General features: G+C 35.3%; 1 protein-coding gene across 2 annotated transcripts in view; it reads right to left on the bottom strand.

The window, feature by feature from the left end:
• The window catches only part of Khdrbs2 (KH RNA binding domain containing, signal transduction associated 2), a 488,795-nt gene that overhangs the window by 33,784 nt on the left and 440,115 nt on the right, over positions 1 to 14,896 (bottom strand). Inside the window, exons 9-10 of one of the 2 annotated variants that reach the window (XR_015046810.1) lie at positions 5,427 to 5,598; positions 3,403 to 3,458 (exon numbers count right to left, since the gene is read on the bottom strand). Coding sequence is in view for 1 of the 2 variants with exons in the window: in XM_021163203.2 (XP_021018862.1) it covers positions 5,501 to 5,598 (98 nt within the window). In the remaining variant the exon portion in view is untranslated. Of the gene's footprint in view, positions 1 to 3,402; positions 3,459 to 4,495; positions 5,599 to 14,896 lie in introns of those variants that run through there. The other variant, XM_021163203.2, reaches the window with a different exon arrangement.

Below are 14,896 nucleotides of genomic sequence, written 5' to 3'. Positions count from 1 at the left end.
AATTTATATATTCTGCATAAGGAGCCAGGAAATTCATCTCCAAGCTAGATGAAGAAGATGAGTGCCAGTCAGCCAATGACACCACTGTTTGTTAACTCAGCTACTCATCTGGACACCAAAATCATCAGAGAAATATTACCCTGGCAGCAGGGATTAAAAAAAATGTATTCTTGAAGGGTTAGTTCCTTCCTTCATTCATGCACATAAAATATGATTGTTTGGCTCATAAAATCATTTCTGTTTTGAAACTGATCCTCACTCTTTAATGGAGTTCCGGTCTGTGACTGAGGAACAAAAACCCTGCAGTGACTTTTGTGCTCATTTTATCATGGGAGAATTTTCTCATAATGTCAAAGGGAAAGTAGACTATAAATGGAAGCATTTGCTCTACAAAAGGCTATAGTCATGCTTGGTGACTATCGTGTGATGCTTTCTTCTGCATCTTTCAGGGATGGAGTAAGAAATTTTAGAAGAATAATTAAGTTTGGGAAAATATCAAAGTAAAAATGCATTTCAAAGTAAAAGAAAACACTCCCATGTGTTAAAAATGTATTCATTTTATTGCTACATAATAGAAATTAGGTAAATAGAAATTTGAGGTTTCCAAGTTTCTTCTAAGTTATAACTATATACAATTTTTTTACTGTATAGAAGTGTGTGTATGTGTGTGTGTGTGTGTGTGTGTGTGCATGCAAGTGAATGCCTCAGATGCACAGGCTTCCACGGGGGCCAGAAAAGGGCACCAGATCCCTTGGAGCTGGAGTTAGCAGAGGTTGTACAGACCCTGCTCCCACATTGGGCACCTGAATCCAAACTCAGATCCTTGGTAATAGCAGCAAATATTCTTAACCACTGAACAATTTCTCCTACTCCTTTCCATGTAATTGTTAATAGTATAAATTCTCAAACAAAAAAAGTAAAAATAAAAACTTGTGGGGCAGAAAGCTTCCCCCCCCATATTCCCATGTTTTAAAATGTTTCTAATTAGCAGTATGAAATTAATGTCTTCTCAATAGAATGGGGCTACTTTCTTTGCTCCATTTTTTTTTTTGTAAAAATTACAGGTGTTTAATATTAGTGTTTATATAAATTTCTGGTTTTGTGTTTGGCATGTGTACCCAAAACAAAATTGCATCGTGCTTACTGCTATTATACTTAATGTTCTACCTTTATACAAGTTATAAATCTATGTGTAATTAATTTTAAATTGCCATACAATTGCATGTTCCCACACATTTACTTAAGTTTTTCTATAATAAGAAATAAGCCTTCCCAAAGAGCTAGCAGGAGTGGCAAACAACACTTTTAGCAACAGGTATCATCGCATCAGAATTTGAAATATTTTTCCCACTCAAAATTCTTATTCACTGTATTCCCCTTATAACCAAACAGAACCAAACTCTGAATATGTTTATGTTGCATGAACTCATAAAGAATGCTATGAAGGGTGTCTTTCCAAGGGTGTCTGTGGTTTTGAAATCACTAGCCCAGGCGATTTTAAATGAACAACCAAAGAAATACAGTATTTAAAAAATGTATATTGGAAACATTAATTTCTTTCATTGAATTAAAAAAGAGCATTTACATGTGATTTAATGTAAACTTAATTTAAAAGTGGTTAACAAATCATTTGTTATCAAGCTGAATGGCTTTGGTTACATTAATAAACCGAAGGTAAAACTACCTAAATACTAAAATAAAGACTTGAAATTACTGGAAAGATTCTCAAATGCTAGCAGATTGATTCTATTTAAGCCAAGGTTGTAAAACATTAGTGGGCACAAGACTTTTTAAATTACTAATACTGTTTTTATTTAAAATACTTTGTTAAGAGCTCAAATTTGTTGTTTTAGTGAGTTCTCACTCATCATGGGATTATCAGTGTGCCAATGGAAACCTCATTTTATGAAGAAGTCCATGAAGATCTTCAGAACATATGTAAATAGAATGCACAAGGATTGACTCAAAGTATGCCATGAGCATTTCACCACTTGCATTAGGTGGCGTCAGACAGAAGAATGTTCAGATATTTAGGGGCCAAAATTGACTTGAGTCCTTGACAGTAGATAGGATGTTGGCAGTGGAACCCAGCTTAGATTTCTACTGCTCATGGGAGAAGCATCCTGTTAAAAAACACTTCCTGAAAGGTTGCCATTCAAAACTAGGAGAATTTCCACACCCCATCTCCAGAGAATCCCTCTGCATTTACTTCCAATTATTTGAAGAGTTGGTAAATAATCTAGCAAGCATATCTGATATATATATATATATATATATATATATATATATATATATATACACACACACACATATATATGTATATATACATGTATATGTGTGTGTATCTTACATGTTTATATATAAATATATGTATATATAAATAAAATGTTTTCATAATATGATTTATGTTTGATTTCATACTACTCTGTCATTTCAGGTAGAAAAAAAATAATCCAGACTATGGAATTTAGGTATTTTAGGTCATGAGTTCCTGTATGACTCAAGGAACTGTTTTCCCTTTTTTATTTTGTGGTTTTGGTTTGTCTTGGGGCTTCAGGGACTAACTTTTCTCTTGTTTCCATCTGGTTGTGTCCACTGACATGTCTTCATCCTGGTGAGTACTGTCCTTGCTTTTCTGCAGAAGGGCGGCAGGTATATAAAGCTGTAAAGCTCCCCCAAACAGCCTGACCCTTCCTCCCTCTAATAATCCAAGGGAACATCCTACAACTTCTTCCATGGGACAGTGGGTGAGTCTTAATGGCATGAGAAATGTTCTGAGTTTATATCTTATATAAATTTGCATATAACTTATATAACTTCCATAAACTTATATAAGTTTCCAAACTTATGTGAGCCTTGTATATAATACATGAGAGCCAGACTAGCTCGTATGTCTCCAAGGACAATCAGGTTATTATAATGAAATAAATTAGAACTGTCATATCAACCAGTTACACATGATGGCCAGGTTTCTTTCATTGCATTATCACATCCTGCTGTCTATCCTAGTCACATCCTGCTGTTCATCTTGTTGAACAAAGCAGGGTGCCTGAACCTCGGCTGCTGCCATTTGCTTTATAAAAACATTCACTGTGTTAATTGTAATTAACTTCTGATTTTTTTCCTTCTGTAACTCTAAACATTTGAGGCTACAAAGGATCTGTGCCTGAACCCCAGAGAGTGTTCTGTAGCAATTTGAACAATTTTAATTTGGAGAAACTGTAATACACTAAGACACACTTAGTAATTGCAAATGGCTCCATGCTGCTTTGAGCTGGTTTCCCTGCAGATATTTTCAGTATTCCCCCAAGCTACCATTTAGAGTTTCACTCTGCTACTACAGATTCCTGTTGTTCCATACTTTGGTAAAGATTGTGTCAAAGATGACAGAACTCAGCCTACCTGTATCCCCTTTAGTCCATCATATCTGCTACCATATATGTGCTCACTGTGCAGACCTGGAATAGTAAGAAAGAATAGAAAATGGAAACATAACTGAGCATCATTTTTAAGAGGCAAATGTTTACAATTTTTAATCGAGGACAAACACACACTTCATAAAACTATTAACATGCAACTCCAACTGCAGAAACTAAACAGCAAAATGCCTCAGCTGAGAAGCAGCAAAAAAAGTAAACCAATCACATTGACAAAAAGCCACCATAAACAAAAAAGAGTATGTTCAAAAGAGTCACGGTTTTGGTATCTATCCCTACTGTCAAGTTTTTTGCTTCTTTCTCTCCATCAAAATTTAGCTTAATGTTTGATGTTAGCAAGAGTTGCATTACTGTTATTGCTAATTTTAGTTCTGTTTATTACCTTGAGGGTTATAGATTGTAAAATCATCTTGCTGCCTCTAGTTAATTTTAATTAGTTGTTTTAAAAGCCTGTAGACCTATTTGTTATATATATATTTTTTGTAGGTTTACTTTTTTAACTATCAGGAACGTAATAACTGAGAAGATTTAACATTACTGCTGCATAGGCAAACTTACAGAGTTACTATTAGTGTTACCTGTTTAACGTTTAGTCATCCTGTGAGTCCTGCGACATATTTCCTTAATAATCATCAGCCATCAAGTCTGATAGTCTCAAAAGAAATATCAGCCCTCTAAACTGCCTTCAAGGGCGGTGATATTTAGCACTGAAAATTACAAATAAAGTGTTTTGAGGTTGAAGAGCAACATCTAGCCATTGACACTGATGGTTTCCTGGTCAAACAAACTGTTATAAACTACGCGAATGAAGTCCACGCACTCCTTTGAGTGAAAACAATCACGTGAATCTATGCAACGCTTACATGTTGGATGGGATATTTAAATGTGTGGGGAAACTCAAAGGTTGAAGAACTAGGCATTTAGACAGTGGTAAGTGGTAATCTTACCTCTTTATACTCCATTACTCTTTCTCACGAGAGACATGCTAGTGCAAACAAGTCAATCAGAATTTGTGTTTAGCAAGATAAAGCTTAGAGGATAGTTTAAAATCCATTTATTATTCTAAATCCATTTCTTCCATTAACATGTTATACATTAGTGTTTACTAACCATGATTCATGTCACAGTTTAGTTTGTTAACTTTTAAATTATTTAACAACCATAAGTTATTGATACATTTTTTAAGTATTACACAGATATCTTAAAACAGGCTTGGGTTCATTTTTGTAATTTTTAAATAGAAAACATTTTAGGCATCTCTTGAAAAAGAAATAAAGCAGGCATTTAAAGTTAGAAAACAAGTAATTCCAAATTTAGTTTTTACAAAAGCCTTCAGCTTTATTGACAAATTATGGCAAACATATTTGACAAATTGTGGTTCCTATTTAGAGAAGCTTGCACATGGAACTCCATGTGTGTTTTTTTCTTTTTTCTTTTTTTAACAAATACAGGTTAAAACACTGAACAAATTCAGTTAGCTACATACATACAGTAGCTGCTTATTTTCAACCCCATTAAAACAGCATTTAAAAATTAAATTTACAACTTCATATTGAACATCTCCATCTGACTAACATATATTAAAAGACAGGTTAAAACATCTTATCTACAACTTTATTATCAGCTAGTTCAAAATCATATTACAGTCTTTTAACAACCCTAAACAAAGGTTCTGCTAGTTGGTTGAGACTCAAAAATCGAACAGATTCATGCTTTTTCTTACAAAAGGAAAAGGAAAAGGAAATTAAAAAGAAAAGAGAAAAGGGGTTTACACACAACGATTAAAAAAAACAATCAAGAGAATATCAACCTACAGAATGGTTTATAAAGTATGCTTGCCAATGTCTTTTTTTTTCAGTCTGTTTTGTAAAATAATACTAATGTCCACATCACGTTAACAGTATAAGGGAATACAAGAAATAGTAGGAGCAATTATGAGCAGTTATTCCTAGAACAGAAAAAACAAACAAACAAAAAAAGGACTATTACTTGTCTTGTTGCTGTTTATGTGGAGACCACAGGCTATGAATTGTCTTTGAGGAGGTCACAGATGAAGAGGACCTTCAATATCTACCATAGGGGTGTTCCCTGTATCCCCCTCTGGCTGACCTTGGTGGTGGTGCCTTCAGGCTGGAGCGAGTTGTGGCCCATTCTTCTGGTGCTATGAGTGAGAGAAAGATAGTAACAGACACATGACTTCACAGTTTCAGTTAAAGAAAGTCATTAGAGAAACAGTGGTTTATTAACAAAAAGATAATAGAATGAGCTCAATGATGACAGCTAAAGCCTAGTACTGTTTCAGAAGGTGAGACTATGCAAGGGTAGTTAGTGTATACATGATAGTTGTTTACATTAACCTTCCCTGGTATTTGCCAAAGAAAAGAAAGTCAAACTACTAAGATAAATCACCATTTGTTATGCACCGCATTTCAATGCTACTACATTGCAAGAAGTGTCTAAACATCATCCTGTCATTTAATCTTTCAATGCAAACTTCTAAAGCAAAGTGCACATAGCAATTCCATGGTTCTCAGCCCTTGATTATCGTGAGAATCAAATAGGACTCAGAATAAAACAAAACAGAATAAAATGTCTATTCTCTGTCCTATAAACTAATTAACTGAAATACTCTGTGACACAGGATCTATGTGCTGTACCTTTTCAATGCCTCTCATTTGGTCCAGAGTTAAAGTTTATGATAAATTTCAGATGACAAAGCGAGAGATGAGCAGAGTGCAGAGCAGAGAACGTTGAAGTACAGAAGTATGTACAGAAAGATTTCTCAAATCCCTTTCTTGTAAGCTACACAGAAAATAAGAAGGACCTTAAAAGGCTAGGGAAACCAATCAGTGTTATAAAACCTAGTCTGTCTCTCCAAAGAAGAACCCAGAAATACAATGACAGCCAAGTATTTGAGAGGCGTGGAAAACAGAGATTGTAAAGTCTATGTTTCCAGAAAAGCAACCGACTCTTCCTCCCCATAGCTTACAGGTGAATTCATGGTGACAATGCATATGATTCCAGAAACTATCTTATCCAGGTCTGTTACTCAGAATTTATGTGCTCATAGACAGACAGACGATGTGGGTAGGCAAATCCCAGTAAGAAAGACCCATTAATAAAATAATAGACACAGAATCAATGAAAATATCTGCTGGAGAATCTCTACTGATGTAGCCCCTTTGCCCTGTGGTGCTTCTTGCAATAGGTTTTTTAAAAGTTTCTAAAACAGGATATTAACATTTAAATTTCAGTATAAGATAACCTTCAACTTATAAAAATAATCAAACATATATCAATATTAGAAAAAGGCTGCATTTAAGTAGATAAATGTTTCTGAGATGACATTATTACAAATTATATTCATGACTGAAATGCAGTGTATTCAGTATTTAAGACAGGGGTGGTTTGAATGAGATGTCCTTCATAGTCTCAGGCATTTGAATCCTTGATTGACAGGCAATGGTTCTGTGTGAGAAGGCTTAGCAGATGCAGCTTTGTTGGAGGACGCACGTCACTGGTGGTGGTTTTAAGTATGTGATGACTTTGCATGCAATCCATTCTCTTTAAATATTGCATTATGTTTCACAAACATATTCATTTGTATCTATCTATGTTTGAATTAATACAATGCTTTTCCTCCTTGCTTCAAGCTAGGAAAATGACTAATACTATCAGTTTATGATAATTGAAACTATGAAGTTAAGCAAGCATCAAAAATGAATTCCTACTCGCAAATGCAAATTTGCAACTATCCAAGATTCCTTATCACTAATAGAGGAAACCAAGGGTTTATGTCTTTTAATCGGGGCATTGCTTCTGCTTCATACATAATCTCAATAACAGCTGTGAATCAAGGTTTGGAGAACTGTTATTTCTTGTTGTGTCCAGTTTCCTTCCTCACTGTCTTTATCGTGATGGTTATGTTTTACGCATTTGTCACTTGGCATTTGACACATTGTGCAGCAGTGGAGATATGTGCAGGGCACTGGCATCATGAGAGTTTTCACTGAGTCAGTGCTTCCCGTTGTTGCCACCGCCTGTGTCTTTTAATTTTGCCACAGTGAGTCTCCCAATCCTCATCTACAATATTCACAATCCTATATTTTTAATGCAGCAATACCAAATTTAGAAGGGATACTCCAAAGTCATCCTAAGCTCAGGCAAGCATGGAACTTCTTGAGAGTGAGAGGAAGAAGCATAAGGTCCTTTTAGGTGGAGGCTTGTAGAATGACAGAGGAATAAAATTTAGAAGTGCATTTGGAATTTAGCTGCTCCTTCGGGACTTTATTTACTAGACACTACAGTCTTAAAAATATCTTCAAATTTAGTACAAAGTTTGGATTCATAGCCGATTGTTTTCAGTCCCATGACATTGCTGCAAGATGTCTCTTAAGAAAAATCCTTACATTGAAGCTTTAAACCAGCCCTGTCTCTTTGAAAATAACAGAGGAAACACGGTGTGTTCAGTACCAGGGGACTGCTATGTGAGAAACACTGGTTGGGTTATGGCTATAAAATAAATGAATAACAAAAATTACTTTTCTGAGAGGGCATATGTACATTTCTGCCACACTGAAATGACTAGAATATCATAAATTTATAAAATATGAAATAAATTCATATTTATTATCAATAACAAAGTGTATCAAATCTCCTATGCATCAGATGCTATCCCATGTTGATGATGAACACACTCAAGGAAAACTCAGAGAAAAGCATGTTTCATGGATCATAGAACCTTCTTAACTTGTCTTTTAGGAGAATGTTCAGAGAAGTGAGGAGGGAACCACTAACTTTCACCGTATAGTTGAAGTTAGACTGAACTCTAATGACCATCTAGAAGAAGAAAAGGTTTTCTGAGCAAATCTAGAAATCCATAATGAACTCAGGTCATATTTAACCTATCTCAGATTATTTCTCTAAAGACTTTTCTATATTAATTGTCTTATATAATTTGAGCTTATTTCTATAGTGGCTTTTAAGTTCTGTTAGGGAAGAAACTTTGCACAGTGGCAAACATGTAGTAAAACAACATAAATGTAAAGTAAGTCAATGGTGTTATTAAACAAGGGAGGAGTTTTGAAATCACTTATGTAGAATAAAACAAGCATAGACATTGCTGACAACTGGATGTGTGTGAGTATATATGTATATTTCTTTTTAAAGTTATTCCTTTTATTGCTGTGAGTGAGTAACGTATTACCTCATAACTTGGGCTTCCCAGAATGCCTGGGGGATCATGTCAATCACATGAGAGTAGGTTTCCTTGAGGAGAATTTTACCTCCTTTAGCATATAAGTCATCCAGGTTACTCCTCCTGTGCTCTGAATGTTACTCAAATGACCTGCATTTTCTCCATCTCAAAGGCTCTGCTCAGCAGATTCAGGCCCATTAAGACTCATGCAGATTGTAATGTGCTTGCATTTCTGCAGTGAAAGTAGATACGTTGGGGAGCACTCATGGTGGAAAAAAAAATCTAGGCAATTTTTAAAGTTGCAAAAAAAGTCTCAGATATTTTAAACATTTAGGTTCTTGGTGATCATGAAACACAGGGACTAGCAACCGCTTTTTAAAAACCTGGTGTTATTAAAGTTAAATGGAAGAGTAACATTTTAGTATTTGGGTTTTAAGAGGGAGAGTTCAAATATCACATTCATTTTGAACCAGTTCAAAAAAGATATCATGGAGACATTTTATCATGAGGGCTAAGCTAATGTGTTCATTCATTGGTCATTCTCTATATAGCTTTTCATTTCTGAAACTCACAAAAGAATCTAAGAAGAAAGTCAGGGACAAAAACTGGAACAGAGACTGAAAGAAAGGACACCCAGAAACTGACCCACCTAGGGAACCATCCCATTTGCAGACAACAAACCCTGACACTTGTTGATGTCAAGAAGTGCTTACTGACAGAGCCTGGTATGGCTGCTCTCTGAGAGTCTGTGCCAGAGCCTGAACAATACAGTTGAAGATTCTGGCAACCAACCATTGGTCTGAGCATGGGGACCCCAGTGGAAGAACTAGAGGAAGGACTGAAGGAACTGAAGGGGATCGCAACCCCATAGGAAGAACAAAAGTATCAACTATCTGGACCACCAGAGCTGCCAGAGACTAAACCACCAACTGACGAGTATACATGGAGGTACCCATGACTCCAGATACATATGTAGTAGAGGATGGCCTTCTATGACATCAGTGGGAGGGGAGATCCTTGGTCCTGTGGAGACTTTATACCCCATTGTAGGGATGCAAGAGTGGTAAGGTAGGAGTGGGTGATTGGTTGAAGGAGCATCCTCATAGAGGCAAAGAGGAGGGGGAGGGGAAGGGGATAGGGGTGTGTGGAGGGGAAACCAGGAAGGGGGATAACATTTGAAATGTAAACAAATAAAATGATCAATAAAAAAGAATCTCAGAAGAGAAAAGCAGTTTAAACCCACCATAAAGAATGGCTACTCATACTCCTCATTTGTGTCATGTTGCAGATCAACATGCAAAATTCATAACTAATGGGAGGGTTGTGGCTTGGATATGAAGTGCCCTTCCCAGTGCAATGCTGATAGAAGCTTGCTTGCAAGTAAAAGGGCGTCTGCAACTTGCTTGGTTCCAGAGCTTTATTAAACTCATCACCAGACTAGCCCACAAATGCACTCATAGATGAATGCACTGTTAGAAATAAGTTAGTGAGGGCACACTGAGAGAGATAAATCCGCCCATCTCCCCCTTTATGTTTTTCCATCTGTCTCTCTGTCTCCATTCACTCTACCACCTACTTCTGCGATGATCTTCCTCAACCCAGGAGTTCAAATGGAGCCAAAAAAGACAACTGAAAAAAGAGTTAACATCACAGAATGTAGAAAATGAAATAGTGAACGATAACTGAACACAATATAGAAGCTTGTCTCACTTGAACCTACACTATATTTTCTTTACTGGCAAAGTCTGAATTCTACCAAAAGCTGAGACATTCATCCACACACTTAAAAAGCACAGGAGGGCCTGATGAGAAGTCACACAAGGCAGAATCAAACGGTAGCATAAAGGACTGTTATAATTCTTTTCCTTTAATTCAGTGAGGGTAGTCATGGTTACAATCCTTCACTGATAGGAAAACTCAACTTCTAGTCGCCTGCTTCCTTCATCTACCTCTATTTTCTATTAGAATGCAGTGTATGGTCTCAGAAAGACACGCAACATGGCAGGTATTGAATGGAGGAAGAAACAATAAAAAACCAGGCTTTATACTCCATGATCTGCTCTAAAGGACTGTGTTCCCATGTTCCTCTGCTTGTTGGTTTCCCCTGACATATAAGCACTACGATTGCCTACTCTTAAACTTAGCTTACATGGGAATCTCACTGTGTATCCTAAAATAGCCTTGAACTCATGAGACCCTCCTACTTCATTACAAGTGAGTGCCACATGTGGTACCCAAAGAGATTTGACCTTATCCTGACTATGATTCCTTGTCTCAAGAGGTTTTTGACACACTGATCAAGAGTGAAAATTAGCTGCTTGTATTGTTTCTTTTTCCTCAGAATACTAAGGTAACCAAAGTTTACAATCTTTAAACATAGGCACAAGCAGTTTCCTAGTTTGCCTAATGTTGTTCTATTAAGGGTGGATAACTCAAAGAAAAATTGAGATCTTACATATAACTAATAATGTAAAATTGTCAATAAGCAATGAAATGATGAGATTCTGGTTATGTACATGTGCATATATGTGTATGAGTGTGTGCATGTGCATGTGTGTGTGCCTGTGTGTGTGTGTGCATGCACTCACCTCGGGTATGCAACCTATAGAGATTTGAGAACAGTCTTATGGCATTTGTCCTTCATCTTGTTTGAGATAGGGTCTCTTCATGGTCCAGTAAATCAGCCTACTTTGCCTGTAAGTAGAATCTCCTTCCTAAGTCTGCTTCCCACAATCCTGGAGTAGGGATGCTGGGATCACAGGGAACTATGTGGTCGCTACAGTGTCCAGTTTTCACTCGAGTTCTGAAGGTCCCAGCTCATGGTGACATGCTTGTGTGTCATGCACATTAACTCACTGAGCCATCTCTGACTCCTACTTGTTTACACTGTGTCACCTCTAAGGGAAATGGTATCCATGTACTATCAGGGCTACTTGTAAGAGATGTCCATTTAATTTCAATCTGTCAAATATTACAAGACTAATTAGCTTATTCTAAAATCAATTTTATGAGAACTTCAAAATACATGGGAACACAATTTCAGTGGGCTATCTTTCAGTTGAAAATAGACTTTAAAATTTTATATTAAGATGAAATAACTGTGATATTATTCTCGGGAACACATAAACATTTCAATATTAAATCCTAGGACAAACAAATTGTTTGCATGTATTATATTTCTCAGTGACTTTTATATTCTTGGTAATTTTAGAAAACTCATCTTTTGTAAAATCAATTTCTCAAATGTGAATCTCTATTGACTGTTAAATATAGAAGGCTTTTGTTCTTCAGTCTCAGGGCTGGCATGAATGTTAGTTGGCTTCATTTTCTTTAGCTGTTTTCACAGATTAATCAATGCAGGCTTATTTTCACACTGGGATAATAATCATCTCTCTCCTCAACACAAAATGAGGATGTTCTTGTTCTGCAATCGACTTGAAGTGCAGCACTCGGGTGCCCTGGATTGAAATATAGCACCCAGTTTCTTTATGCTTTCATTCATTTCAAGACTGTATTAATATTATCTTTCTTGGTTCCACACAGCTGTCATTTATGATGCTACTAATGAATGGATGCATAATTAGCTCTCCAGTTCATACATTAAATACATTTTAATAAACAGCTCTTTCCTCTGAGAAGATAATATTGCTGTCCATTCATAGCTGCCAATCTCAGAGAGAATGAAGAGGGTGTTTCTTATGTGAAGCATTGCATAGCTAAGCCCTGTAATTAAAACACATCCCCATTGAATTATGAACTATTCAGACATATCCAAAGTAATTTTAGTAATTCTGATTTAATTAGAAAATATTTTAGATGTGCAGAAACTGATTTTAAATTCTTATTAGTCAAATATTCATTCTTGAAAAATCAATTCAGTATAAAATGTAACAAATCTTAGTTTAAAAGTGAATCTGATAATATATTATATGTTACATGATCTTTATAATCAATAAATCTACATATTTGGTTATATTTAAATGTTAGTATTACAGTGTTGTAAGGAAAGCATTTAATATTTAATATTACCTATAAATATACAGTTTATATTTCCTACTTCAGCAATGAAACCTGGGACACAAAGAGAAAAAAATCTTTATATCTGATATACACAAAATAGACTGTAAAAAATGAAGCCATAGACTTGGAGTTCCAGAGCCTTGGGAGTTTAACAGGAGAATTATGTGAATCCAGTTTGAAACTAGTCTTGGATATGTAGCAAGATGTTGCATTCTCAAAAATTATGGAGCAAATCAGTCAATATTTAGTTAGCATGTGCTTGCATGCTTACACATATTACCTGACTAGACTGACTACAGTTCACAAACTAGAGGATACAATGGATGATAATGTACATGGGGTATATTCAGTTTGACTTGAATGGGCATTTGGGTCAACCTTCTCCTGTGTTTGTAAATGCTATCTTCTTACTTTGTGTTTTTGTTTTAGTAATTACTTGTGTCTTTGTGTGTTTCATGTGTTTTTTTTTCGTATTTTTTAAGAGGGGGAAAAAGTCTAGATAAAACACATTGTATCAAAAAGTTATTTTCAATAATAAAAAATTATCTAGATGCACATGTCATAAGAAAAGATTATTACCATCTTGCTCCTTCGTTGTTACAAAATGAACCACTTATCAACAATTATCAACATAATGCATAATCCTGATAACTTAGTATATAACATCTTATACTAAAATCTGAATTTCCATTATATATATATATATATATATATATATATATATATATATATATATATATATATAACTTAATTAGCCTTTGAAATTATAGTGCTGAGTCCCTGTATTTCTGGTTATTTTTGTGGGTCTTGTTTTCCCCTACACATGAGTATAGTATGAGTGCAGCAGAATCTTCAGAGCTTCACTCTAAAAATACATGATTGATGTGAATTTACTTTATTCTATGATTATGCAAAGAGTATAACAATTTCAAATGAACCTATGAATAGCTAATTATTATAATTTGTATGAAATACATTAAAGTCTATATTTATCATGGTATAGTGCTACTGTTAGAGGGATGGAAGAAAATACTTTTACAGACTACAATAAGAAAAATCTTTGTGTTTAGATTATCTTTTTAATGTGACATATAAAGCAATAGGTTTCATATGCCATCATCAAGCATGTCTGTTATTGGTCTCTAATCCCTTTCTCATGACACCCTTGCTGGTCCCAATGGTTTCCCCCTCTCCTTTATGTACATGTATACTATTACTACCTTTGCACCTTGCATATGCTCCACTTAGGATCCCTTCTCATGGACACACACACACACATCAGAAAATATGTGGTGTCTGTTCTGAGTTTAGCTTATCTCACTTTATATAATGATTTCCAGTTGCACTCAAAATTCATGATTTCATTTTCCTTTCCAGCTCAATGAAACTTTACCATGTAGAGTTGCTACATTTTTCATTGTTCTGTGATGGCCATCCTGTCTTTTGTTCTTAGCTGCTGTGAGTCTGGTAGCAATAATACTGAAGTTCAAATGTCTCTGTAATCAATAGACCTTTGGGTATATAGTCCAGACTCTTATGACATAAGCCATGTGGTGATTCTATTTGCATTTTTCTAAGAAACCTCTTTATTATTTCAATAATGGCTCTATAATTTAATGCTACCACCAGTGATGAATAAGTGTTTCTCTTTCCCCATATACACCTGTTTTCTTGATGTTATCCTTCTGATGGGTGGGATAGAATTTTAAAGTATATTAAATTTCCATCTTTCTGATGGCTAAAGATGTTGGTTATTTTTTTCAATTGTTTATTGGCCATTTTTATTCCTTATGAGAACTGTCTGTTCATTTTATTGGTCAATTCCCTGATTTGATTGAGCAATTTTTTTAGAAAGTAATATTTCATCTCTTCATAACCCAACCTGCTGCATCTTTCTGAATGCAGCACTGAGTGCAGTGCATGTGATTCCATAAAGGAAACATGGGAGCTATTTTCCTCAAACTGGTACATCAAGTGTCAAAAATAACGACTATACTGAAAATCCTGAGACATTTTATGAATAATAATATACCTCCTCATTAGGAAAAAGTATCAGGAGATTTGTAGTCTTCCCATACTGGAATAACTCAAACATTTTTAAATGAGTAATGTTGTCTAACTTTGTACAACCCTATACCAATTCAGAATACTTGTTTTCTTAAGTTCTAGGTTCTAAACTCATAAAGATTGTAATCTGGTACAATATGTATGCATCCATCTATTTCTGAGCATGAAACAATGG

This window comes from Mus caroli, unplaced genomic scaffold (genome assembly GCF_978045245.1).
Source record: "Mus caroli unplaced genomic scaffold, Mus_caroli_1 scaffold_1, whole genome shotgun sequence".
Taxonomy (NCBI): Eukaryota; Metazoa; Chordata; class Mammalia; order Rodentia; family Muridae; genus Mus; species Mus caroli.
Note: the sequence above shows the minus strand (reverse complement) of the source record. Positions and strands in the feature narration are given on the sequence as shown.